Source organism: Podarcis filfolensis (genome assembly GCF_964270895.1).
Source record: "Podarcis filfolensis genome assembly, chromosome: 13".
Taxonomy (NCBI): Eukaryota; Metazoa; Chordata; class Lepidosauria; order Squamata; family Lacertidae; genus Podarcis; species Podarcis filfolensis.
In genome coordinates this window covers 19,437,110-19,464,173 of record NC_139615.1, presented here as the reverse complement: position 1 = coordinate 19,464,173, position 27,064 = coordinate 19,437,110, and the positions used below count along the sequence as shown (strand labels likewise).

The 27,064-nt window shown below is 47.6% G+C and overlaps 1 protein-coding gene across 12 annotated transcripts; it reads right to left on the bottom strand.

Annotated features, from left to right (window-relative positions):
* Nucleotides 1-723: 723 nt before the first annotated feature.
* TEAD2 (TEA domain transcription factor 2) lies at nucleotides 724-23,732 on the bottom strand. 12 transcript variants are annotated; one of them, XM_083580348.1, is made up of 12 exons: nucleotides 23,596-23,732; nucleotides 14,009-14,218; nucleotides 12,978-13,042; nucleotides 12,774-12,836; nucleotides 9,581-9,706; nucleotides 8,780-8,838; nucleotides 8,529-8,590; nucleotides 8,295-8,428; nucleotides 6,512-6,682; nucleotides 5,152-5,307; nucleotides 3,503-3,658; nucleotides 724-2,805 (listed from the first exon to the last, which is right to left on the bottom strand). In XM_083580348.1, exons 2-12 carry the CDS (start codon nucleotides 14,154-14,156, stop codon nucleotides 2,692-2,694), a joined length of 1,254 nt encoding a protein of 417 aa, XP_083436474.1. In that variant the 5' UTR covers nucleotides 14,157-14,218; nucleotides 23,596-23,732; the 3' UTR covers nucleotides 724-2,691. The 12 variants fall into 12 exon arrangements, with proteins under 12 accessions (XP_083436474.1, XP_083436479.1, XP_083436470.1 ...); XM_083580353.1 differs by having other exon boundaries at nucleotides 5,245-5,307; XM_083580344.1 differs by having other exon boundaries at nucleotides 5,245-5,307; nucleotides 9,581-9,700.
* Nucleotides 23,733-27,064: the final 3,332 nt, after the last annotated feature.

Sequence of the window (27,064 nt, the reverse complement as noted above, 5' to 3'; positions counted from 1 at the left end):
ATTTCTCAGAAGGCTCCTCCCAGCCCAAGTGGGTTGTATGTGCCACAGGCTGTTGGGAAGTCGTACCTTGGTACAAAGCTGGTCTGTGGCAGAACTGGTCCCGACAAGGGAGTTCTTCATCCTGCTGACTTGCAGCTTTTCCACAAGCGGTAAGTGCTGGTGCTTCTTTTGACTTGCCCTACCGTGCCGGACTCGTTGGTTTCTGTGACTGGTGGGGTGCTCCCCAAGTAAAGGTAAAAAGGTAAAGGACCCCTGGATGGTTAAGGGGTTGTGGCGCTCATTTCACTTTCAGGCCGAGGGAGCTGGCGTTTGTCCAGACAGCTTTCCAGGTCATGTGGCCAGCATGACTAAACCTCTTCTGGTGCAATGAGACGCAAACCAGAGCGCACGGAAATGCCATTTATCTTACTGCTGCAGCGGTATCTATTTATCTGCTAGGTTGGCAGGAGCTGGGACAGAGCAATGGGAGCTCACCCCGTTGTGGGTATTTGAACCGCCGACCTTCTGATCGGCAAGCCCAAGAGGCTCAGTGGTTTAGACCACAGCACCACCCGCAAGTACAAAACCCAAGAAAGGGTTAATCCTGCTCCAACCAGTCTGCTAATGAACCCTTCCATCCTGCCTTCCAAAGAAGTCGACCCCACAGCAAAAGCTGCAAACCTACAGGCCTCTCGAGTGAGAATGGGCTGAAGGGGTAACGAAAAATCACTCAGACCTCCGTACTATGTCAAAATAAACTTTATGCAAGATCACTTAATTTGCCCCCTTTCCCACCAAAGCGAGAGACTGCTGCAACCTTGTGAATGGCAAAGGGGCAAGGGAAAAGGACTGTATACGAAGAAAGTACAGCGGTGCCTCGGTTTAAGAACGATTTGGTTTACAAACTCCACAAAACCGGAAATAGTGTCTTGGTTTGATAACTTTACCTCAGTCTAAGAACGGAATCAACGGTGGAAGGGCACCGGCGGCGGGAGGCCTCATTAGGGAAAGTGCGCCTCGGTTTAAAAACGGTTTTAGTTTAAGTACAGACTTCCGGAACGGATTAAGTTCGTGAACTGCGTAAACTGAGGTAGCACTGTACATAAAGTCCAAATGTGTCTCGTACACCCCACACTTTTAAGCAAAGCTTGGCTCGTTCTTACACTTCGCTCCATCAGAGGCTGGGTCTAAACAGCCAGCAGAACAAAGCTGTGGAATAAACCATGTTACTTCCCCATTTGCAGCTACAGGGCGGCAGCAGAGAAAGCTGCCGTAGGCAGAGTCTGACCCTAATTATCATCTTCATGGACTGGCAGTGGCTCACCTGGGTTCCACAAAGGTCTCTCCCTGCCTTACCTAGAGATAGTGGGACCTGGACCCCAAGGAGGAGTGCAATTAGGAGCCTTTGGCCAAATTCATGGCAGTGGCAAGGAAGGGGTAAAATGGGGTGCCCCACCCACCACTAGAAGGTGGGCCCCAAACAATGGGTGCTGAGGCTATACTGGCCTCCAACAGGAAAGAAAGGTTCTGCACTCCTGTTGAAAGGAACGGTTATTTTCAGCTCAAAGACCGGCCCGCTGAACCTTCTTTTCGGGTGCCGGCCTACATAAAACTCTTGCTAGCAGAAAGCAAGCACTGCAGGCAGAGGCCTGCAGGCGAACTTTTCTCCCTGGGTTTGCTGGTGTTCTTCAAGGGAGTTTACACCTGGGAATAATAACGAATAGAATCGCCTGCATGTAGTCTGTAGTGTTGGCCCCACTGCAGCCGTTCTACCTCCTCATTCTGCTGCGTGTATAGACAAAGCCTTGAATCTCTTGTGAGGTAATAGGCCTCTGAAAGGTGAACATCTCCACCTCCAGTGCGACAGGGAGTAAGCCCCACTAAATTCTACAATGGGACTCCACCGCCCCCCCCCCCCCGTAGGCATGGTTAAAAACAACACCAGATTAGGTGTAGTACACGTAAAGAGAGCCTGCAGGATCAAATGTATACTGCTTTCATCAGGGCTGTGTCACCTCAGGCTGCAAGCAGAGGCTCGCCTTACTGAATGCTTCTCCATACCAAAAACCCCACACACAGAACACTAGCTTTTCTGGGGAGGAACCTACAATCATGTGGACCCTGCTACCTGAGGTGAAGTGGTGTGGCCCACCCCCAAAACAGGTTGATCTCCTTACTCCTAATTCTCACACAGACAGGTTAAGTTACATCAAACTTCTGCCAGATTATTGAAAGCAACCGTCCTCGAAAATGCCATGCGTCTCATTGACAATGGAGTGTGTGAAATCCCAGCCGCACGGAGGGGGATGTTCTCGGTCAAGATCTGCCATGACATATGTATGGTAGAGGTTAACTCCTGATATCCCACAGCTTGACTGGGAACAGGGTGGGGGGAGCTTGCCCTGAAAGCACTGCTGCTCGACAATGCTGTTGCCATGGCTGCGAGCTTCTCCACTGAATAACAGCAGTGCTTCTGGGCTTGGGCCTCGGGCCTAACTTTGTGGCCATCAGGGAGAGAGGAGGATATCCATTGGTAGAATCAGTTGCTGGGTTTGCCGGTGGTTGCCAGGTGACAAAAAAGCCATTATCACAGAAGGTTCAGCAGTTGTCATAGCAGTCCATTCACAGTTCACAGACAGGCCGTAGACCTCCTGGTGGGTGAGGCAGCGAGTGACCCATTTTGGAGCATGGAGGTGGGGTAAAAGCTGTTCATCACTCCCGGCCCAGCCGGTAGATGTGGTGTTGTGCCCCATGCTCGCTGGCAGACACTTCAAACACGAAGGCCACACATAAAAGTAACTCCTGAGTTTCTTGATCCCGCAAAACCTGTGGAGGGGATGGAGCGTATTCTGACAAGTTTCACAGCAGTGCAAGGGGACAATCCTGCCCATATCTAGGAGCTTAATGAGATTTCTCTAAATCTCTCCCACAGGGAGCTTGCTGCAGCCCCCATAACAAATTTGACAGGTGCTGCCATTTTCCCTTCCCTCACCCTTATTGCTGTACCAGGTCTCCACTGCCTTACAGCTGACTCACAAATTGCAAAACACAAGCATTTATTAAGGGTTGCTTCCCAATTAAAAGAAGCGTAAGTCTGTCAATTGAATTCTACACTGTTCGGTTATGCCTGTGTTTCCACATAAGAAAAAATAGTTACAACCAGCACACTATTACATCATGGATGCACAAGGCACAACCAGCATAATCTTAGAAGAGGCATCACGCCACACTGCCCTTGCTATCCTACATGAAGGAATGTTCCTAAGCTAGAACTTGCCACTGGAGGATTTTATAAGTGCCATTTAGATTCCCCACAATGCATCACCCTGGAGAGCTGAGGGAAATTAAAAGGTTGCCCTGTACTGTACTGACTCTGGGTCGGTCAAGGACTGGAGTTTCTATTTATGGAGAATTCAAGTTTTGGCTTGGCTCCCTATTCTGCCTTCTCCTCCCCCAGGGAAGGAAAGAGAGGGAGAGAGATAGAGAGCGCGCAAATTGGCCCCTCGTTTCCTTCCCCAAATACCTGCAGGATGGTGAAGTTTTCAAGCACGCTGTCCATCATCGGCTTTTCTGGCAGCGTTCGCAGTTTGCGGATGAAGTTGATGAGGTACTCGCACAGCGGTGAGCGCTGCAGCTGGAAAACAAAGCGTCCATCTTCCCAGTGGGGAGGCTCTGCAGTCTGCAGAGTTGGGGAGATGGGAGTGGTTAATGGCAAAGCAGGCATATGAGAGACAGAGAGAACCTAACACATGCACACCACCTTTGTCCGAAGGAAGAAGCCACCTCTCTTCCTCCGCCACCATAGGGACAACCTTCTAAAAGGAGCAAGACTCACACTCCTAAACTTAAACGATGCAAAGATTAGTTCAACTGAAATTAAGCCTGTTTCCCCCCCAACTTCCAAGTACTGTAAATCTGTTTGTGGGATGCAAATCTTAACTCCTCAATGTCCAGTAGCTGATACAGCTTAACACTTTCACACTCGCACACACTTAACTTCTTAAACATTCTAGGCCAAGTTGCTCTTGACCCTGCAGATCTTCCTAGCTTCCAGGTCCTTCTATAGTTTAAGACACGCACAGCATTAGGCTGCAGGTCTCCCTTTTTTTAATGGTCTCCATCGGGTGAGTGGGGTACCAGATTCCCTGCATCCAGCACATCAGAAGGAAAGCTTCTGATGAAGGGATGGAGGACCTGCAGCCTTCAAGATGCTGGAGCCGAATTCCCATCAACCCCAGCCAGCCTAGCCCAATGGTCAGGGATGATGGGAGTTGGGGTCCAACATCTGGAGAGCCAGAGCTTCCCCATATCTCTGCAGGAGCAGAAACAGCCAACTTGGTGCCCTCAATATGTTTTTGGACTCTGAAGACCAGTCAGCCTCAGGCCAATGAGCATGGGCGGATGTCCAGCAATGTCTGAGGGGCACCACATTGGCTGCAAGGGAAAGCACAACAGCTCAATGCCGGAACACGTGTTTTGCATGCAAAAAGCCAGAAGGTTCAACCTCCCACACACAATGGCCTGGTAAAAGGATAAGGAAACAGGTGGCCTGAGAGATTCCTGCCCAGGGGCACTGCAAATACCGTATTTGAAGGGATGAGAACACAGGCCCTTGACACAAATCTGCATATGCCAGTTTAGATGCATAGATGCAAATGTAGTCCCAGCAGCCCTATAAGCAGGGTTTGGGTTTAAGTTTGGGGCGGAGAGGGAAAGGCAGGAGATTTGAGGCTCAAGCTGCCTGGGTCACCCTAACAATGCTTCTGCCCCCACCCAAAATCCTGGAGAGATAAGAGCATGCAGCAATGGGCTAAACAGAGAAACAGGCTGCATGCACACCACACCTCTAAAGCACATGGCTTCCCCCAAAGAATCCTGGGAACTGTGGTTTGCCAAGAGTGCTGGGCAGTGTGGCTTTGTAAGGGGTGAACTACATTCCCCAGGATTCCTCATGGGTGTGGTGTGTACTCAGTGGGTAAAAGGCAACTTTCATTGTGGCCGACGTGGCTACTTTTGCACAAGCTGCTGCACAGAAGCTTCTTAGGCGTAAACGAACCCTGTTCCTCTAGCACCCCCACCCGCCAGTGTGGCAACCCCCCCTTCTCTCCCCATCCACTCCCCCCCAAGTCCCGTCATCCCCCTGCCAACTCTCCCCTGCCCCCCCGCACCCACCTCCAGTTTTTCCACCACCTGTTTGCCAAAGGAGCAGACCTTGGAGGTGCAACTGAGAGTCAGAGCCCGTGGGCCCTCGTATCGGCTGCTCACCCCATAGAAGGCCCCTCCTGTGCCCCCTGGTTCTTCTTCAAGGAGGGGAAAGCTCAGATCAGCCTATGGTAACAGGAGAAATGGGGGGAAAATGCAGTGTTTTCTTTCTTTTCTTTTTTTCCACCCCACCCCGACTGATATAGAAAGCAGGATGTCATACATTTCAGGTAGTACTTCATAAGTGGGGGTGGGACAAGAGTGTCTATTCCACAACTACTTGCCACAGCAGCTAAACAAAAACCCCACATGCAGAGAAGTAATATGCCATTGAACATCACTTGCTGGGGCCAGGAGGAGAGAGGGTGGGGATCACCTTCCTGCCCTTTTTGTGATCTTCTGAGGTCTGGCCTTGGTGGATAAGACAATGTTCTAAAGTTTGCTATTGATGATTCATTTGGGTTGGCCTTGGGGGGTGTTTGCAAGTAACCTTGCATATCCTGTATGCAATTATTACTTCTGTGAACCATTGCAATTCTATTTGCTTGAGGACCTGGCTTTTGTGTGCATTGTTATAGCAATATAACAGCATAGCCATTATTCTACACACAAATAGCAAACTAAGTTCTCCAAGGGCCAATCCTGACAGTGCCAAATTAACATCAGCCATGCCACAAATGGAAGGCTTCGGAAGGCTTGCGTCTCCTCCAAGGTTTTCAACAGTAGGAAACATCTTTAGGAAATAAAAACCCTACACAGAGGGGAAATCCACCAAAAACATGGCAACAAAGACTGAGCATGCTCAGTAGCTTCAGAATGCTGACAGGCTGTTGTTTGGAGTGGTGGGAACCATGTGGGAGGGGTCATGGCTGGCGGGTACGGTAAATAGGAGCACCCTATACTGCAACATTTTATTACAGGCTCAATGGCATTTTTCTGTAGCTGTAAAGATGGTTAGAGCAGCTTTCAATTAGCTAGGAGCAGAGACCAAAGCTCCCTTGCAACAGTTTTTCTGGCTGGGACCCGCCGGATCCTATTTGAAGCTGGAAGGCGGCTAATGTGCACAGCTGAAGCAACAACAATGTACTCATTAGGTCACTATTCAAAATGGCTCATTTGCCCCCTCCACCCAAACAGTGATGGAGCCATGCCAAGCTTTTCTAGGAGATCTGGCCTGAATGTACCCAGAATCTGCTTTATCTGCTTTGAACCACCAAGGCAATCCACCGGCCCCAGCAAACTAGCCAGGTAAATATCTATACATAATGCAGCAATGGAGCTTTTGCCTTCCTAGCTTGTTGGGGATTGAGGGAAGCAGGGCGATTCTCACCCAGAACTTGACCAAGAAGAAGGCATGAGGAGGCCCCTGGTCATACAGGTCTCGCAGCCCACCTCCCCGCTCAGGGAATTTGTCGTAGATTTGGCGTACGTCCACCGTCTCCAGCGGGGAGTCAGAGGCGGGTGTCGGGTCGATATGCACAAAGCGGTGTTGCTGCTTACACTGCCGGGAGGAAAGGGAGGAAGTCAGAGACGGAATGATGCAGACTGGCACCAGCTGCCCGAATTTTGATTTACTGAATCGCTTGCCAGAAGAAGCTAGAATGCAAATAGCATTTTTTAAAAAGTGCTTTACAACTGCTTTCAATATGGTACTCATGCTAGTCTGTTGCTGCACCTTAAGCTAAGGACTAACACATTTTATTATGGCGTAAGCTTTTGTGGACTAGGGACTACTTCATCAGATGCAAATGTTACTGCCGTGATCCTCCCAATTAACTCAGTAAAGCAGGAATACAATATGTGCAATTCTGATATTGCTGGGTTGTTGTTGTTGTTTTTAAGTATGACATGTTTATCCTGCTTTTCCCTCCAGTGAGCTAAAGGTAGTACACAATGTTCTCTCTCCTCATTTTATCCTCACAATAACCCTGTGAGGTAAGTCAGATGGAGAGATAGTGACTAACCCAAGATTACCCAGCGAGTTTCACATCTAATTAGGGATTAGAAACTGGATTACACCAACTCTAATAAAACACCCTAACCACTAAACCACACTGGCTTGTGGTCAGAGGATGAGAGACAGCAACTTACTCCAGGTCACCTAATAAGATGAGCCTTCAGGATCAGGCCAATGCCCCACCTAGTCCAGTATCCTAAGTTCATGGCAATGGTGGGATCTGAACCCCAAATTTCCCGCCCTACACAGCTCAAACTTTTAGCTACTTCACCACATTTCTGTCTCTCCAAATTTAATCTTGAGATGAGTATCAGCCTACAGTGGTACCTCGGAAGTCAAATGGAATCCATTCCGGAAGTCCGTTCGACCTCCAAAACGTTTGGAAACCAAGGTGCGGCTTCCGATTGGCTGCAGGAAGCTCCTGCAGCCAATCGGAAGCCACAGAGGACGTTCGGGTTCCAAATAACGTTCGCAAACCAGAACATTCACTTCCGGGTTTGCGGCATTCGGGAGCCAAAACGTTCGACTGGCAAGGCGTTTGGGATCCAAGGTACAACTGTACTGGTTTCTTAAGCTTAGCTTCTCCACTTGCTGCATGTACAGTGGTACCTCGGGTTACATATGCTTCAGGTTACATACGCTTCAGGTTACAGACTCTGCTAACCCAGAAATAGTGCTTCAGGTTAAGAACTTTGCTTCAGGATAAGAACAGAAATCGGGCTCCGGCGGCAGCAGGAGGCCCCATTAGCTAAAGTGGTGCTTCAGGTTAAGAACAGTTTCAGGTTAAGAACGGACCTCTGGAACGAATTAAGTACTTAACCCGAGGTACCACTGTAGTTTCTTATACTCGTCCCTCCATCCACTTCTGTTTATCAAGCCCTGCCCTTCCTCCAAGGAACTCTGGGCAACATAAACAGAGCTGTCCTATTTTATCCTCTTAAATAACCCTGTGAGACAGGTTAGGCAGTGAGACTGGGACTGGCCCAAGGCCACCCGCTAAGCATCTCATCACCGAGTGGAGTCTTGAAACTAGATCTCCAACACACGGCCGATTACATCATCAGGCCAACTCCCAAACTTTTCAAGACAATGTATGGGGACAGCTGGCACGAGGCGCAAGTGTGCGAATGGTGTTAAGTATAGGTGCACATCTCACCGCATCTTGTTCTGCCTGCCGCTCCACAAACGCAGTGAACTCCACCAGCCGAAGCGTTTCCGTACCAATGTGGCTTCCCTGCCAAGAGGTAGCGCTGGGGAGGCGGGGGGCTCTCCCTGGGGGCGCGTGGTAACCTGCCGAGCCGAGGGAGAAGGCACTGAGGCTGACTGGCGCACTCTCACCCCCCTCCCCGCCTCGGAGGAAGGCAAGTGGTTTAGGAAGATGGTGGCTTACCTGGGACAGCAGCGGGTGCTGGGACTGGGATGGGGTATGGCGCTTGGAGGATAGGCTTGACGCTAAGGGTAGGAGGGGGAAAGAGGAGAGTCAAGATATGGCTTTTCAACAGGGGGGCATTGCAACACACACACACACACACACACACACACACACACACACACACACGTGTGTGTGTTGCAGAAATGCTAGACAAATTGCTGCTCCCAGCAGTGCATGTGTGTCAATGACTGAAAACAACAACAACTTACTCTAGAGTGTCTCGGGATTGGCTTGCATCCCCTGTCCAAAACTGGAAGAACTCTGTGGACTGGAAAAGTCAGAAGAATTAAAAACTGCACTACATACTTAAGTTAGGGCTGCAACATTTATTCTGTTTACTCTGAACTGATGAAATTAATTTTTAAAACCGTTTAATTGACCAAATTCAGTGGAGAGTGATTATTAAAACAAACAAACAAACAAACAAACAAACAAACAAGTGTTTATAAAAACTAAGACTGCATCTTGGAAGAGGAGAATGCCTCTTCTGTGGTGATGACGTCTGCGAAGTCATCTGATCTAAAAAACTTAGGAAGCGTGCTTCTTGCTTCCAAAACATAGTTTTGCCCAAATGCAAATATAATTGACCAATGCTTGTACATATGATCTGTCAGCTGAAGTTTCATTTATTCAGCAACAACTCTTAACTTAAACACCATTTAATAATAATTTCCTCTCTCCAAGAAAGAGCTAATGATCTAACACAGAGAATTCTTTTGAATGTCACCAAACTACAATTCCCAAGATTCCTTGGGGAGAGTTGAGAGCTAAACTGGCAGAAACCTTAATCTAAGTTTTTAGTACAGAAAGAGAACAGGAACCGGGAACCTGGGGGCTTGCAGGTTTTGCTAAACTATTGCTCTCAACAGCCCCAGTGGGCATGGTTAATTGCTGGGGATTATGGGAACTGCAGTCCCACAACATCTGGGAGCCCACAGGTTCCCCATTCCTGTCGTAGCATTACAGCCCCATAGAAACCCCACCTCACAGCCCCTCTTCCACATGCTTACGGTGGTGCTGGGTGGGTAGTGGGGTTCTGACAAGCCCAGTTTTTCCTGGAGGACCGTGGCAGATACGAGTTGAGCAGAAGACATGGCTGCCATAGTCTGAAGCGCTTTGTCCTTTGCTACCTGGTCCTTGAAGAGAGACAAATCTTGGTTTGCAAATGCCCGTTCCCTTGCGCAGGAGTTCTCAAAACATCCTACCCTCAAGGCCTCCTTTTCCACACTGATTTCTCTACTGAGGAATGCCTGCATATCAGCCGTGAAGGGTCTGGAAGTTTCAGGGGGTTATGGGGTGCATAATGACACACATAACTTTGACTGTGGGGGTAATGTAATTTCTTCTGGGGCTATCACCCCACAGGAGACATTTGTAGGGGACAGGGTGCCATATAGGCAAACCATCAGTCATCACATGTCTTCTCATTGAGGAAGCCGATGATGAAGGGATCACTCACTACTGGAGAACAACTCTCATCATGCCAGACCACTGGCCATGTTGGCTGGGGCTGATGGGACCTGGAAGCCAGCAGTGCCTCAAGGACAGTTGGTTAAACACCCCTGTTATAAGGTGTTCACCCTGGAGTGCCTAGGGGTTAGCCCCCTTGTGAGCCATTGAGTTACAAACAATAGTATAATTATCATCATTTACATGCTGCCTTCCCTTCCATTATGGAATTCAAGGTGGTATATATTGGCATTGGCCAGACCCACACCTGCTTAGCTCCAGAAAGGGGGCTGCATCAGTTGCTGAGGCTCAGACCACACCCTGAAGAAGTGCTTAGAAATCACTGCACTGGACTCCATTACGAAGAGAGGTTGAGAGAACTGGTTTCTCAGTCTCTACTTTGGTGGGCTACCAGTTCTCTCAACCTCTCTTCGTAATGGAGTCCAGTGCAGTGATTTCTAAGCACTTCTTCAGGGTGTGGTCTTCTCAGAGACAGGATAGCCACCTTCAAATATCCTAAATGGTTGCCACATGGAGGATGGAGCAAGCTTTTCTCCTGCCCTGGAGGGTAGGACTCAGACCAATGGCTTCAAATTACAAGGAGATTTCGACTAAATATCGAAGGAGCTTCTGACAGGAAGAGCTGTTCGACAGTGGAACGGACTCCTTAGGGAGGTCAATATCAATATTGTCCTATTAAAAAATCTCCTCAGAAAACCAGGATTCCTGGTTTGCAGTCACACTTTGTTCTTCCCCTGCTAATTACTAAGCTTTGTTCAAATCTCAGAACTCCCTGACCTATCCCCTCCAGCCTGGCCTCTACAGGAAAAAAAACTACCATGGTGTTTGGCACTGAGAAGGCGGCTGATAGACTGAAGCAATGAAGAGTCCCTTTAACTGCGCCTTTAGTGTCCCTGACATGGTAGCAGTGCTGCATCACAGCTATGTGGGGGGGGGGGTTTCAAGTGGGCTCCTTTTACTTGCTGAAGCCCTTCAGGGCTCCTCTTAGCATCGATCAGCGAGGTTTCCTTAAAACAGGCCCACCTGCTCAGGGCAGCTGCCTGCACTGGGCCCCTTTCTGTCTGCTTCGTGTCGAGAGGCGCTCAGAGCAGCTGCTAGGGAGCCATCATTGTTAATTCCTCCCCAGGGCCCAATGCAATGCTCCAACATCAGGGATGTAGGAGGGCCAAGATTAAGACGGATGTCTCCCCTTGCTTGCTGCAGCTGCTCAGAGCTCCTCTCCCAGCTCCAAGCAGGACAGGTGGGACGGGACGACAGTCTTGAAAAAAACAACATGCTTGGTCCAGTGCAGGCAACTTAAAGAAAACCAGCCCCCTGCAGATGCAGCACAATGCTACTTTGGAGGTGACAGGGCTTTGGGGAAGTTAAAATGGCGGCTACCTCACTGCAGCTGGGAAGAGCTCTTCTCACTTGCCACCACAGCTGCTTGCCCCACTTCTGTTATCCGGGAAACTCAAGGCACTCACATTAAAGCCCTAAATGGCTAAATATCCTAAATATCCCAAAGTGTGCTTTCTTTCCTCAGATGTTGAGGTCGGCAGCGGGGGCTGTCAGATGTTTGGGATGGGGTGGTAGCAGCCCAAGAGAAGGCATCCCCTGTAGCAGCCCCTAGGCCTGAAGCCTTCATTATACAGTGGTACCTTGGTTTTCAAACTTAATCCGTTCTGGAAGTCCATTCTAAAACCAAAGCATTCCAAAGAGATCCCTGCCCCTGCTCCTGGTTGCACGGGAGTAGGAGCTGGATGGGCCTGCTCAGCTGGGGAAGTGTAGGCTCTGTCACACTTTCCATTGAGGGATTCACGCCTCACTCCCCCCAAGGAAGAAGTTTAAAGGAGCTCCACCTCAGCATCAGAGCCCCTGCACCACCTGAAGGCAGCCAGGCGGAATAGTTGCTGGGGTGGCAAAGGTGGAGGCAGCCCGGCAGCTGCATCTGAGAGCCCCAAAACCACTGCTGAGGCAGCTGTTGGGCTGTCTCTGCCTTGGCACATGATGTTCCTTTAAACTTCTCTATTGAGGTGAACACAGCCATATACCCCTCAATGGAAAAGTGTGATGGAGCCTGCACCTCTCCATGTGAGCAGCCCCAATCCAGCTCCTACTCCCATGCAAGCAGGAGTGGGGCGGGGATCTCTCAGCTGGGAAGCGGAGGCTTTCCAGTCCCCAGCTGAGCTGCCCCATCCCACTCCTATTCATGTGCAAACAGGAGCAGGGGCACTCAAAACGAAAGTGTGGCACTGAAAAAGGAAGTGTAACACTCAAAACGGAACAGTTCTGATTCTGAAAAAAGTTCGCTAACCGGAACACCTACTTCTGGGTTTGCGGCGTTCGAATTCCAAGTTGTTCGTGAACTAAGCTGTTTTAAAACCGAGGTACCACTGTAGTTGCCACCTTTGACACCTGAGAGATGTGTTTTCAGGAACCACCCTATTCCAGTGACTGTGATTTGTTTTAGCTGTTTTTAATGTTGATGGTGAATGATGGGTAATAAACGGAACACATAATAATAAAAAACAATTCCCTCAGAGACGGGGAGGGGAGGGGGTTGATTGATGGCACTTTCCCAATAATTTCCCTCAAACTTAGAGCTTGTCCCAAGTACCAGCAAAGCATTATGGGACTTTGGGGGGGTAAATATGTACCCCCCTTACTACTACTCCTTCAGCAGGACGGGTAGGGAATCCAGAGGTGCAAGCTTGTCATAAACATTTCAGGGAATGCAGGGAAGGGACTCACCTTGAGCTTGGCCTGAATCTCACGGGTTTTCCGCCGGGCCAAAACCTGGATGTGACTGGAGACCTGTGGAAGGAGTTGGGGGAGAGACTTAGCAGGAAACTCTGTGGAGAGAAAGGAGGAAATCTCACCAGGCCTCATTCTCCCCACACACCTCGGATTTATTTCCTGCAGTCTTAGGCTTCATGTCAAGCCCATCACGTTTACCTGTTTCCTTGTCCGTGTTTTGCCTGTCCTCAGTTTAATGTAGCGGGCAATGAGTTCATTGCGGCCTGAGAGAGAAGAGGCAAGAAATCAGGAAAACAACCCATCCAACTTGAGCACCATATACAGAGGTGGCATTCCCCCGCCTCTCTTGACCATGCTGCTGACAACAGTGATAACTTGCCACATGGGGCAGGTCAAAGCATGCTGAGGTTGCAGTCTCCCCAACTCTGCACGTGCTCAGAGACACAACCCTGCTAACTTCTGAATCATCTGGACTGTCAGGTCACGCCCACTGCAGACGTTTAAAGGTGGGCGGATGCAAACCTGACCCCTCCTCCAGCAGACCTTGCACACGGTTGTCCCCCATCACCAAAAGTACACCCCACACTGCCTCTAAAGACCCCAGGGTGCTTTCTGTGGTTTTATCTTCACAACAACCCTGTGAGGTGGGTCAGGCTAAGAGAGAGTGACTTGTCCAAATGCAGGATATTGATGCAGAAGTTCCTTAAAAGAAAGGGATGGTACAAATTGTATAACTGAAAATTGAACTGTCATTAGCCACTCGCCTATGGAGAGTAAGAACTGCCTCCAGGTGAGTCTCTGTCGTTATAGGTCTAGCGCGGCACATTGTAGGGCCTCTGTTTACAATGGTGCATTTAGCTCCCTCATTTCTCTTCCTGGCCCTGCTGGCTCTTTTGTTTCTTTTCTGTCCCTAAAGAGAGCTTTCTGCACAGCATCTATGGCACAGTACCATGAAGGCTGCATCTGAGGACCACCTCTTTCCCCCTCTCAGAGCTGGAAGGGAAAAGGCACTGCTAGCGGTATACCGCAGGAACACAGCACCATCAGTGGCCACCTTCCCAACTCCTTCCATTTCTTCAGGGAGCTAGAAAAGCGTCGTCTTCTTTTTTTACCTCACGTATTCTAAGCCCATTGCTTCTCATCATATATTATGGCTTGCAGGACGATCCCCAAAGAGAACCAAGGACAAGAGCAGCCGGTCTAATGGGTCAAAGTTAAGTTCCACCTACCATACATCTTCCCCTCATCCGAAAGAATGATCTTCCGCCTCCCACAGGGTGGGTAGATGGCCAGGGCCTCCTGGAAACTCTGCTCAATATCAGGGCTCCAGACCCCTTCTGCATCGTTGTCCAGACCCTTCTCCCCAGCGTCCCCCATCTCCCCAGAGGGGCTGGCCCCCTGGCCCCAGCTGCCAGGCTCTATGGTGTCAGGAGGGTTACCTGAAAGAAAGCAGAACAGGCGGCAATCAGATCTGAGGGATGGAGGAGCGGAAAGTTTCCTAACTGACAGAAGATGGGCAACAGCTCACCTCCATTTTCCCTTCCTTCCCATTTGGTTGTTTTTACCTGTGGAAAGCTTGGTGTCATACAGTTAGTCCTAGACCAAGGGTGGGGAACCTGTGGCTCCTGGACTCCTAACTCCCCCCAGTCCTAGCCAGCATGCCCAATGGTTATGGATGATGGGAGCTGGGGGTTCTCAATAATATCTGAAGGGCATTGGAAGCCACCTTCCCAAGTCAGGCTATTGGTCCATTTAGCGTAATTATTTACACTAGGTCGATAATATTCTCTAGGATTTCAGACAGAGGACATTCCCAGCCTACCTGGGATAGCTCAGATGGTACAACATGAGACTCTAAATTGTGGGTTCAAGATCCACGCTCGGCAAAAGACTGCAGGGGGTTGGACTAGACGACCCTCATGGTCACTCTTCCAATGCTACAATTCTATGCAGAGGACTGAACCTGGCACCTTCTGCATATTTATTGCCTTCGTATCCCAAGGAGCTCAAGATGGCGTACATGGTTCTCCTCTCTCCTCATTTAATCCCCACAGCAACCCTGTGAGTGTGGTAGGTTAGTCTGAGAAAGGCAATGACTGGTCCAACATCATCCAGCGAGCTCCATGTCCAAGTAGGGATTTGATCCCTGGTCTCCCAGGTCCTAAAATGACACTGGGATATGCCCTATATACAGTGGTACCTTGGGTTAAGTACTTAATTTGTTCTGGAGGTCCGTTCTTAACCTGAAGCACCACTTTAGCTAATGGGGCCTCCCGCTGCTGCCGCACTGCCAGAGCACAATTTCTGTTCTCATCCTGAAGCAAAGTTCTTAACCCGAGGTACTATTTCTGGGTTAGCGGAGTCTGTAACCTGAAGCGTGTGTAACCTGAAGCGTGTGTAACCCAAGGTACCACTGTACTTCTATTGCGAGTTAAGTTGCCCATTCCTATGCTGACCAGAGAACTGATTGGAAGCAGCAAGGCAAATAATATTTGTTGTCCAGCATTGTCTCAGCAGCAGTGGCTATCAGATGCCCCCGATAAACTTTTAACTAGAGCACAAAGGAACAAAAATCCCCCGCTCTTTGATCTCTGTCTCTCGTAAACAGAGGTATATTACCTCTAATAGCAGAGGTTCAATTTAGCAATGAGTAATGGCTGCTGATACAACTACCCTGTATTTAAAGAGTATTTAAGTGAGACAGCAAGGCTAAGGACCATCATCTCAAGTTTTAGCTGTGACAAGGAAGGGTTTCGACACCGGCAGATGCTCACAGATTTCCAACTTTTTTTCTTTTTCTAGCTTCTGTAGAACCCAAGATTTGAGGCAAAAATGTGCAGCCCCCAATTCTCAATTTGTTTCATGGGGAACAAGCCTTCTCCTACTTTTCAATGTTTGCAGCCTGTGAGTGAAATCCCACCTAAATGACAGACATTTAGGAAAGCGGTTCAAGCCATTGAGTCAGAGGCTAGAGTGAAACTCCCATTATCATTATTGACTATTGGTTTGTGACGCCTTGACTGCTCCTTCACTGCTGCCCAATAGAAAGTTCAAGTATGTTGGATTTAGTGTAGCTGTGATTAGGCAGTAGTATGTCAATTAAAAATTAGCAGTAAGTCAGGCACTCATGCCCTAAGGACTTATTTCATATGGGGGGGGGAGTGATTTTCTTCTCAATTTGTGAACATGGTATAGCATAATAGACCCATATTGCAGGGGAAAGGACTATGGCCGAGATTGTGGGGTACGCCTGCCCTGCCAAGTACTGTTGTTATGCCCATTTTCCTGGAGGAAGTAAAGAGGTAATGTACGGCAACCCTGAAGTGCAATCCCATGTTGTTAACCTGGTTTTTGGGGAGTTGCTGTTTTTAGTGAAACGCAGTGAGGAGAGGGCTGTGAAGCTGATCATAGCAGCAGTGCAATTAATTAAGGTCTGGAGGAGGTGAAGGGAGGCCAGGCACAGGACAGGGTTTCTGTGGGCAGTGGAAAGATGTTATCTGGGTGCCAGTTTCACCTGTAGGTAGACAGCAGGCCTACCTATTGAAAACTAACAGAGCAGTAGATCTAAGATAGAAGTTTCTTAAGAGGCCTGATCTGCCTAGGCCTCACCACTGCTCAGCCACCAGATCTACTAGGGAACTATAGTTTGTTGAGGTGCAGAGAGTTGTTAGAGACTCTTATTTCCCTTGCAGAGCTACTATCTTCCAGAGTTCTTTGGGAAGAGGGATTGACTGTTAAAACCACTCTGGGAATGATAGCTCTGGGAGGGGAATAGGGGTCTCCTCTCCGCACTCTCAACAAGCTGCAGCTGCCAGAATTCTTTAGGGGAAGTCATGTAATAAAAAAATTAAGGTATATATATAATAAATGTTCATAAATGTGCCAACCAAGCACAAACATAGATATGTGGACCACATGACTGGAGCAGCACAGGAAGACCATCCTGAAACCATTTTGACTCCCAAACTAACCAAATGTTCTCTCTGCAAGGAGGGAGGGGGTGAGGGAACCTTCCCATTGTCTCAGGAATTGGGAAATCACCATCTCAAAGGAACGGCCAGACTACCAGGAAAGGCAATCAGATAAGGCATTATCAGATAACCTGGCAGACAGGAAAAACAACATTCAAATTTCTGTTGTAGACCACCTTTTCTGTGATGTAGGTATGATGTTTGGGGGGGTGGTCTTGAGCTCCAGGGCAGGGAATTTAAAATGTCTATATAAGGGCAGACACACCTTTGTTCTTGGTCCTCCTCCGTCCTCCTGCGTGTGAGGGGAGCACCCTGTTGCAACAGCTTTAATAAAGATCATGCTTACTAGCTGCTTTGCTTCTCAATATTCTCTGGTTGGCCTCTGTTATTTTCTCCTACCAATAGGGAACCCACATAAGGACTCTATACGGGCTCTTGGATACCCCATAAGGGAAGAGGGGCAGATTTTGTTTACAACAGTCACAACTTTTTCAAGTGGTATCATAGAGCTTTAAATGTATTTTGTGAATTGTTTCTATTCATGGTAGAGGAAAGGAAGGCTAAAAAACCATTTCACTGGTTGGGGAGAAAGGTGCTGAGTACCAGCTAAGGTGTAAACCCTACACAAATCCGGAATTGAGTCCCTAAGATGGTTGGATGGCGCTTTGAACGCCTCCTTCCAGCATCTCCTGCAGCCAACCCAATACCAAAAATATTGCTCTGCTTTCCTTTGGACAACATCGGCGAGTCCAAGCAAGGGGGGTCTTGTCTAGGCAGCGCAGGACCTCCATACACACTGCTCAGGCATGCACTGAGGGGATATCACTTCAGTGCGGCTAATGCAGCAGTTTGAGGTTACCCCTGCAGGCGCACTCCATTGTCCCTTGAGACTGACAAGATGCCAACAACGTGATAGTATTGAGGTGGGTGGATTGGCCTTTGGCATCAATATCTATATGGGGTGGGGGGTGTCATACGGACACAGAGCAACATGGGGAAAAGCAGCACCACTGACAAATAAAACAAATGGAGCCAAAGTGGCAAACCTCTTAAGGGTGCTGAAGAAAGCAGCATGTTTCTCCATGGGGGGGATCTAATTGACAGTTGTTAATAGCAAGGTTTGCTTCATTTTGGGGAGGCGTGGCCAGTCAGTAGACCTTAGGTCTACTGTAGACCCTGAAAGCCTTTGGCCACCGCTGGTGTTGGTGGGAGTGAAAAATTTGTACTGGATTGGAGAGGCAAGCAGGGTTGAAATGTAAAGAGCAAAAACTGGGTTGTTGTCGTTGTCTGAGTGGAAAGTCCAGCATAGGCCAATTAAGTCTCCTCCAGAGAAACCAGATTGAACGGGGAAAGAAAGAACGAAAAGGTGTAGGCCTCTCCTGTCCCCCCGCCCCTCACTGTTCCCTGTCAAGTGGAAACCCGGTTCTTTGCTGGTTACGCCAGTACAAGTGACCCCTGGGAGCACAATCAGCAGCAAAACAAAGAGGCCTTCCAGCATGGATTACGTCTTGCTTTAAAAGACAGGAAGGGGGCTGGCTCTTTAATCTGTGATCAGATTCCCCCCACCCCGCCTTTTAGGATTGTGGGCCTTTATTTCCTTTGCTAACCCTGCACCACCGCTGCCGCCAGAAGGCTCCCAACAGCTGCAACCTTCCCAGACGGATAAAACTTTTTACGAAGAAAGGCACTTCCCTGGCGTGAGATTAATCACAACCACAAACTTCCTCAGAACCAGGCCAAGGACATGCGTTGTGGAAGTCAGAACAACTGATTTTGGTTTTTTTTTTTGCTTTTGTACCGAGGTTTTCCTCTGATTTTTAAGTGGCAAAGGGGCGGGGTGAGATGGGGAGGGAACTAGGCTTGCCTGACAAACTTCCCATCCACAACAAATCCAGAGGGAACAGCTTCCTTCAAGTCTTCTCTTCCGGGGGGGGGGGGGTTGGCTTGTCCCACCCAACTGGATTTCCTGTACTGCTGCAATCTCGAAACCACTTATACTACTTAAGTGATTTTCAGAGTGCAGCCTAGTTTTGGGAAAGCTGAGCCGTAGAATCATCGGAAAGAAAGGCAATTGGATGTTCTTTGGCAACAAAACAAAGGTTCGAAAGAAGGACAAACATTGAACGGATAATTCAGACAGAGGGAGAAAGGACGCCTATAACAGTTGCGCACAAGTACCATCTCCGCATAAACCAATATGAGTATACAATGAAGAATATTGTCATCTGGACAATCCATACTGAAGCATCTCGCCTCAGACATTAGGCAGACATTTTGAGCTGACATTTAGTTGATACCCCCACTTGCTCTGGCATATCTCCACACAAGTATGGAACAAAGGAAAGGAGAGGGTATCCATATTGCATTGCACAAATCCGAAAGAAAGAAAAACTGCTTGAAAGTGTTATTTACTGAGAAAGAACCAAGTGCTTGATATATAAACTCTGTTTATAAACAGCTCTGAGACACTTGTAATAGCCACTTGTCTATGGCAAAAAGGAAAAAAAAAGTTGCCTTCATTCAAGCAGACAGAAGAGCTTTTGTATACTATGAAAGAGTTGGTTCTCTCTCCCCTTTTGGGCTGTCAAGGGGCCACAAATTGCTAAACATAGGTATCGGCAGGCAGACATACATTTAAAACACATTTTAAGCATACAGCTTCCTAGGAACTGTAGTTTAAGGGGAACTGTAGCTCTTAAGTGAAAAGTAACTATACAAATCAGTGTACAGAGTATCTATGCTCAGTATTCGAGTACTTTTTTTCTCTTAGCATTTTCCAGCAGCCTTTGTTTCTTTCCACCACGTTCCACAGCAAAATTATGCTCTTTTGACTCTGCACTACTGGAATTAAAGGTATTAAAAAATGGAGCCTATGCCTGATAAACTACAGCTACAATTTATATCAGATGGGAGTAAATCCCACGAACTCTAGCTATTTCTGAGTAAATTATATATTTCATATCCCACTCTTCCTCCAAGCTACTCAGCTAGCTAACATACATGGTTCTTTCCAGACTCTTTTTTTATCTTCTGAACAACCCTGTGAGGTAGGTTAGGCTGAGAGGTAGTAGTTGGCCCAAGGTCAGCTAGCATGGTTCCTGGCAGGATAGATATGTGAACCTGGGCCTCCCTGGTCCTAGTCCAACTCAGTCTTCCCCAACCTGGAGTTGATGACAGTTGTCTTGCAAAACAGCTGAAGCCACTGCACCACACTGGTTTAGGGACGTGGGTGGCGCTGTGGTCTAAACCACTAAGCCTCTTGGACTTGCCAGTTCGAATCCCTGTGACAGGGTGAGCTCCCATTGCTATGTCCCAGCTTCTCCCAACCTAGCAGTTTGAAAGCAAGCATGTGCAAGTAGATAAATAGGTACCGCTGCAGCGGGAAGGAAAACTGCATTTCTGTGGCTCTGGCACTTGTCACAGTGTCCCATTGCGTCAGAAGCGGTTTAGTCGTGATGGCCACATGACCCAGAAAGCTGTCTGTGGACAAATGCCAGTTCCCTTGGCCTGAAAGCGAGATGAGCGCAACAACCCCATAGTCGCCTTTGACTGGACTTAACTGTCCAGGGGTCCTTTACCTTTTACTGGTTTAGGATTAGATGGCATGGTTCAAATCTTATCTGGGAGTAAGCATACGATTGAGCTACACATTTTACTATCTATGTACCTTTCTAATAAAAACCATTTTTCCAACAGACCCTGCAGACTGTTATTTTGGAAGGCGCTTAATGCAAGTGGTAAACCCGAATAAAGCTAAAATAAACAAAAGGAATATGATGCACAGAGAAAGAGCTCCAGCAATTGTTGTTGGGGCTGAAGTTTTCTTTTTTTAAAAGGAGGAGTTTATGAAGACTCCATTTTGAGAGCAAGCCAAACTGAAGGGTAGGTCTCATTCAATGCCTTTGTATGCCACGAACTGAGGAAATGCTAAGATAATTTTGATCCTGTGTAGAGCCTGCAAAATGGAGTAAAATTTCAAAAGACAAAGGTGGGATCTATACTTCCCATTCAAAAAGCTTAACAGTTCTGCAGAGTTTGCAGCAGACACAGACAAAAGGATCAGTCGCAGGTAGCTCCGAATACACAATCCAAAATGCCTCAAATGCAGTGTTTTGATTTGCTTTCCACAAGTTTTCGTGTACAAAGGAAAAGAAAAAAAAGTTGCATGGAAGTTAAGAAAAGCAAGCTGCCCTCCACAAAGCAGCAATGGGCCCCAACCTCATCCTGTAATTTGAGAAACGCATGCACCCATGTGAAAGGTCATGTTTGTTTTTGGAACAAGTCACATCAAGGTCTTGTGCAAATGGAAACTGCTGTATCCAACCTGCCCACCCCCACCCCTCTCATACACACACATTTACTGGCCCATCCTTGCTTGCAGGCGCTGCAGTTGCAAAAGCCACAACATGAAGCATACAACAGTTTCAGCGCCAACACACCTGCTCACTAGATGTGGAACACAGAACATTCAATCACAACGCCACCTATACACGCAAGACAGGCAGACTGGCAAATTTTCCTTACGGCTTAACAAAACTCCCCCAGTGTTACCTGTTCCTGAGAAAACCAGCCTGAAATAAGGCAACCTTTGGAGACACAGGGTTGTAATTTTAACCAAGTTCTATTCAGGATCAACCCAGCTGAAATTAATGAGCCCAAAGTTAATCATTTCCATTAGTTTCGGTTGGGACTACTACACCGCGAAGGGCTAGCGTTGGACGCAACACAAAAGTCTGTTTTTAAAAATACTCAAAGATGCTTTGGGCTTGAATGTGAGGAACTCAGGGAGATCACGGCTATTCATCCAAAAACTTTTTCCTGACTCTAGCGAAGGGCCTTTGACAAAGTGAGGTGGGAGCTGAGAGGGAATTGAAGCACCTAAAATAAAGGGCAGGCAGATGGCAGCTCTACTTCTCAGTAATGCCACCAGGGCAAGACTTTGGGGGGAGAAGGCCAGTATTCCTGCTCAGATGAATGGGCAGAGAACCCCCAAATGTGGAAGGGGCTGCCGACATGTTGACAAAAGTAGCACACATTTCTATCTACAAGGACTAATAAGTCCCAGGTCTAAAATTACCCCCTGCAACTCTACTACCATTAGCTATTTGTATAACTGCCAGTAGATCATACATTAACCTGAGTGCATTGTGGTTGCCCCAGTCTTTGTACTGTATAGTTTTGCTGGACAGCTTGAATGCTTATTGTTATAATCCACTGAGGACTCTTATTCAGAAGCTGCCTTATAGCAGCTTTGACCATTGGTGCATATGGTGCAGTACTGTTCACACTGACCAGCAACAGCTCTCCAGAGTTTTGGACAAGGGAATCTTATTGTAAGCTGGTTCTCCCACTCACAGGCAGCAGAAGAGAACTGGCTCCACTTCCCGAACCACCATTTTGCATCTGGCTCTGGTTGAGGGATCTCAGGGTTGCAGTAAAAAATGAAGTAGATCCTTCAAGCCTGAAGTTGGATCACCATTGCCTTAGAACCAGGATTGCCAGATGACACTTCTATATTTCAGATCTTGGCCATCCACAACACAGTAGGCGTGACATACGTTTGAACTTTTCCCTTTCACAGAACATTTCAAAAATGAGCCTTGTTTTGGCCTGTGTGGGCTCAGGTATTTCCTAACAACACTAATCAGGCAGCCCACAAATCAGAATTTCTACATTTTGATTTTTAAAAAGAGGGTTTTCCTTGCTCAGAAGTCTCTGAATCATCACTCACACACAGATATCTTTGAAGGAGGGTACTCCCCCCCCCATGTTTACTCAGAAGTAATTCCCATTGTGTGTGGCTTAGAAGTAAATGGGCAGAGGACTTCAGGAAGTGTTTGTTGACCCCTTGGGGCAGTGGGGAATGTATAGATCAGGTAAGATAAAGACTGCCCTCCCTTAATGGCTGACATTGTGAGGGAGAGAGGAGATGGGGAAAGTTAAAACACAAACACACACTACATCCCTTCCAAGTGGAGAATCAAGCTTAACAAAATAAAATTTGGAACAAACCCATCTCCGCCCTCCATTGAAACTCGCTATCAAAACGACACCGAATCACACAATTGCCCCCTGCAAGCAACCTCATGAACTCTTGGCTTTCAGACAAAAAGTTATAGCCCCTGTCCTTTACTCAGACAAAGAGAAACTCACAGGCACACAATCAAGCCATTAAAAAAGGTGTGGTACTCCCTCCCACCTCTCTGCTTCGAGATTTCACATTCAAAAACGTTTATATATATTAAGAGGGTTAACGGCGCCAACCTACTACTTACGTGCAAAATTAAAGAATACAGCGTGAAACTCACACAAATTACTGGATATTATGACGATCTTTTGGAAACATAGTCCCAAGCAATCCAGTGACAAATATATATATTTCAATACCTATATATCAGTACCTATACATAAAATAAATTAAAACCACAATATATTTATGTACGCATACAGAAACCCTCACGCTTCCAGTCTTCCACTTCTTTAAATTAAAATTAAAGTACGTAGTGGTAGACTTTTCCCACAAAAGAAGAAAAGTTGCAAGCAACGTTTTTTCCTCCCTGCAAACCAAAATCAAAAGCTAAATCACAGCTCACCACCAGATGCACGTTTAAATCGAAATCTTCCCTGTCAGGGCTTGCTCCCAAGTAGGAAATTAAACAGAACGAACGATTGGGAGGAGGGGAGGAAATATTACTTACTTTCAGAAGATACCCAAGAGGCCGGTTTTGTGCGCGCTAGTGAAGGCGGGGGGGGGGGGGGGAGAACGTAAAGGAGAAACTTTCCCTGAACTTTGCTTTAAGGGGGGGAAGGGGGCGTGAAAAAAAAGAGTATTAAAGGCTCTTCACCGCTAGGGTTAATTTTGACTCATCCAGGAGGTTCCTGCCCACTCCTTGGGATTGGAAATGGGAAGAAGAGCAGCGTGGTGGTGCGCGCAGAGGAGCAACAGGCCTGCGTGGTATTTTGGAAAGGTGACAGTTTTCCTCTGGAATCCTTGGAATGAGCAGAGGAATTAAATTAGCAGCAGTGAGTCAGTTCCACGAGGGGAGGAGCCGAGGGCTGGAAGGGGCGGAGTTCCGTGTCCATACAGGACACACACACAAAAACACACGCACACACCCCGCCAAGCAGGAAACGGGACCAGGAAAGGGCGCGCGATACCTTTCTTAGGGGACCGGGTGATAATGTTGCAAAACAAGGAACGACGCACAAGTTAACTTCCTCAAGATCTGGGCAGCGTCCCTCGTTTACATTCTAAAGCAAATTCGTGGAGGATAAATTAGCCCTAAATTGCTTCAGAGGCAGCAAGTCGTGGGAAGACCAGGGCGCAGGAAGCCACAGCAAAGGGCTTGCATTTGTTTGTTTTCAAGGCCTCCTTGTAGGCTTCCCAGAGGTATCTGACTAGCAGGTACCAAAAGCCAGACAGAAGCAGCTGGCTATGAGGAAATCATCTTTCCTTAGCAGGTCTGAAAATTAGGTACAGTGATACCTCGGGTTACATACGCTTCAGGTTACAGACTCCGCTAACCCAGAAATAGTGTTTCAGGTTAAGAACTTTGCTTCAGGATGAGAACAGAAATCGTGCTCTGGCGGGGTGGCGGCAGCAGGAGGCCCCACTAGCTAAAGTGGTGCTTCAGGTTAAGAACAGTTTCAGGTTGAGTATGAACCTCCGGAACGAATTAAGTACTTAACCCAAGGTACCACTGTAAATACAACCTTGGATGGACAACAGCACATGACATATTGCACCGTGCCATGATTTATTTAACAGAAATAAAGCCAAAATGGAGAAAAACTAAATACACCCTTACTGCTTCTATAGAAATTAAGAAGCTAAGTAGCAGCTAATCAAATGCCTTTGCTTAATTGATCATGAGCAAATGTGCCCATCTCTATAAAAGCTGAAGTTTCAATTTGCTGGCCTGGGGCATTTGGGTGTGTTGTAGCGCAATGCCAAAGAGGAAACACATCAGCAATGCTCTTAGAGAAGCAATTGTTGTTACCCATGAAACTGGGATGGGTTATAAGGCCACCTCCAACCAATTTTAAGTCCATCATTCTACAGTGAGAAAGATTATTCGAAAGTGGAAAACATTCAAGACAGTTGCCAATGTTCCCAGGGTTGGAAGTCCCAGCAATTTCACCTCAAGGCCACCTGAAACAAAATGGCTAGGTTGTGCTCAGGTGAGGAACAAGCAGAATTAAGGAGTGTGGCAGTGAAATATGCAGTCTCTCCAGTCACCACACACATGACTGGCTAGCAGTTTTTGCAGAGGTAAAATAGACGCTGTACTTTTTTACTTACGATATTTTATGTGGTAAGCACAGATTTGGGTTAAATGGGGAGTGGGTAGATTTGTGTTTTTGATGTCATGTGGAACAAAGAACTTGCATGCATGAATAGCCCCGATTCCATCTAGAATCTGACATAGACCATGTTGTAAACAAAATCAGACCTTTTCCCCTTATGGGGTATCCAAGAGCCTGTATAGAGTCCTTACGTGGGTTCCCTATTGGTAGGAGAAAATAACAGAGGCCAACCAGAGAATATTGAGAAGCAAAGCAGCTAGTAAGCCTGATCTTTATTAAAGCTGTTGCAACAGGGTGCTCCCCTCACACGCAGGAGGAGGAGGACCCAAAACAAAGGTGTGCCTGCCCTTATATAGACATTTTAAATTCCCTGCCCTGGAGCTCAAGACCACCCCTCCATACATCATACCTACATCACAGAAGGGGTGTAACCCAAGACCACCCCCCACAAACATCATACCTATGGTACATCACAGAAAAGGTGGTCTACAACAGAAATTTGAATGTTGTGGTTTTTCCTGTCTGCCAGGTAATCTGATAATTGGTCTGGCCATTCCTCTGAGATGGTGATTTCCCAATTCCTGAGACAATGGGAAGGTTCCCTCACCCCCTCCATCCTTGCAGAGAAAACATTTGGTCATTTTGGGATTCAAAATGGTTTCAGGACGGTCTTCCTGTGCTGCTCCAGACATGTGGTCCACATATCTATGTACAGTGGTACCTCAGGTTAAGTACTTAATTTGTTCTGGAGGTCTGTACTTAACCTGAAACTGTTCTTAACCTGAAGCACCACTTTAGCTAATGGGGCCTCCTGCTGCCGCTGTGCGGCCACCGCACGATTTCTGTTCTCATCCTGAAGCAAAGTTCTTAACCTGAAGCACTATTTCTGTAACCTGAAGTGTATGTAACCTGAAGCGTATGTAACCTGAGGTACCACTGTACGTGCTTGCTTGGTACATTCATGAACATTTATTATATATATAAGACCTTAAATTTTTTATTTCAGAGGAGAGAAGGTTGTGCTCTACTCCTAGGCTTCTGATTTCCCATATGAATTTAGCGAGAGGGTTTGGAATGACGAAATCTCTCCCCTGCCCCCCCCTCCAGTTCACACACATGCACACACTTCCCAGGCGGGGAGAGTCATTTCCTGGATTTTTAATCATGGTGGACTTTTGACAATACGGTACATGTCAGTTTCACTGGAATCATAAGTCACCACCTAATGGTGACATGGCAGAAATGCAGCCATTGTTCTTATGGAAGCGAGTAGCTTCCTGGCCATGAGAACCAGTCGCAGGAATCCAATGTTTATATTACAGGGCTGCTATACAGTGGGTTCCAAACTTTCTGCCCCCAGAAAACACTTTAATCTGTGATTTACTTTCTTTGTTATTTTGTTTTTGTGGCAGGACCTCTGCATATCTGCTACAGTACCTCCACACTGTGGAGTATTCTGGGATGCATGCTAGCATGCAATTTTTCAGGGTGTGGTCCGCTCTTCTGATGTCTAGCTGTCACCCTGTGCAAAATATTAAGAGTGATTCTAAACAATTCATTCAACTCCCTGCTGTGGCTGTGTCCTGCAGGAGAAGACTTTAGGGTTACAGTTGCCAACTTTGTTACTGGACCCTGCTCCTGTGCTCTTAATGGCAGCTTGTTCTGCAGCTATTAAAGGTAAAGGGACCCCTGACCATTAGGTCCAGTTGTGGCCGACTCTGGGGTTGCGGCGTTCATCTCGCTTTATTGGCCGAGGGAGCCGGCGTACAGCTTCTGAGTCATGTGGCCAGCATGACTAAGCTGCTTCTGGGGAACCAGAGCAGCGCACAGAAACGTCGTTTACCTTCCTGCCGGAGCGGTACCTATTTATCTACTTGTATTTTGACATGCTTTCGAACTGCTAGGTTGGCAGGAGCAGGGACCGAGCAATGGGAGTCTGATCGGCAAGTCCTAGGCTCTGTGGTTTAACCCACAGCGCCACCCACATCCCTGTATTAGCAAGTGATA

Coding starts and splice junctions, on each gene's coding strand:
- TEAD2 (XM_083580348.1), bottom strand. CDS start 14,156: ATGGGGGACGCTGGGGAGAAGGGTCTGGACAACGATGCAGAAGGGGTC. Junction 8,429..8,528: donor AGCACCCGCTGCTGTCCCAG/GTAAGCCACCAT, acceptor TCGGCTCGGCAG/GTTACCACGCGCCCCCAGGG. Junction 2,806..3,502: donor AAAACTTCACCATCCTGCAG/GTATTTGGGGAA, acceptor TCCCCTCCACAG/GTTTTGCGGGATCAAGAAAC.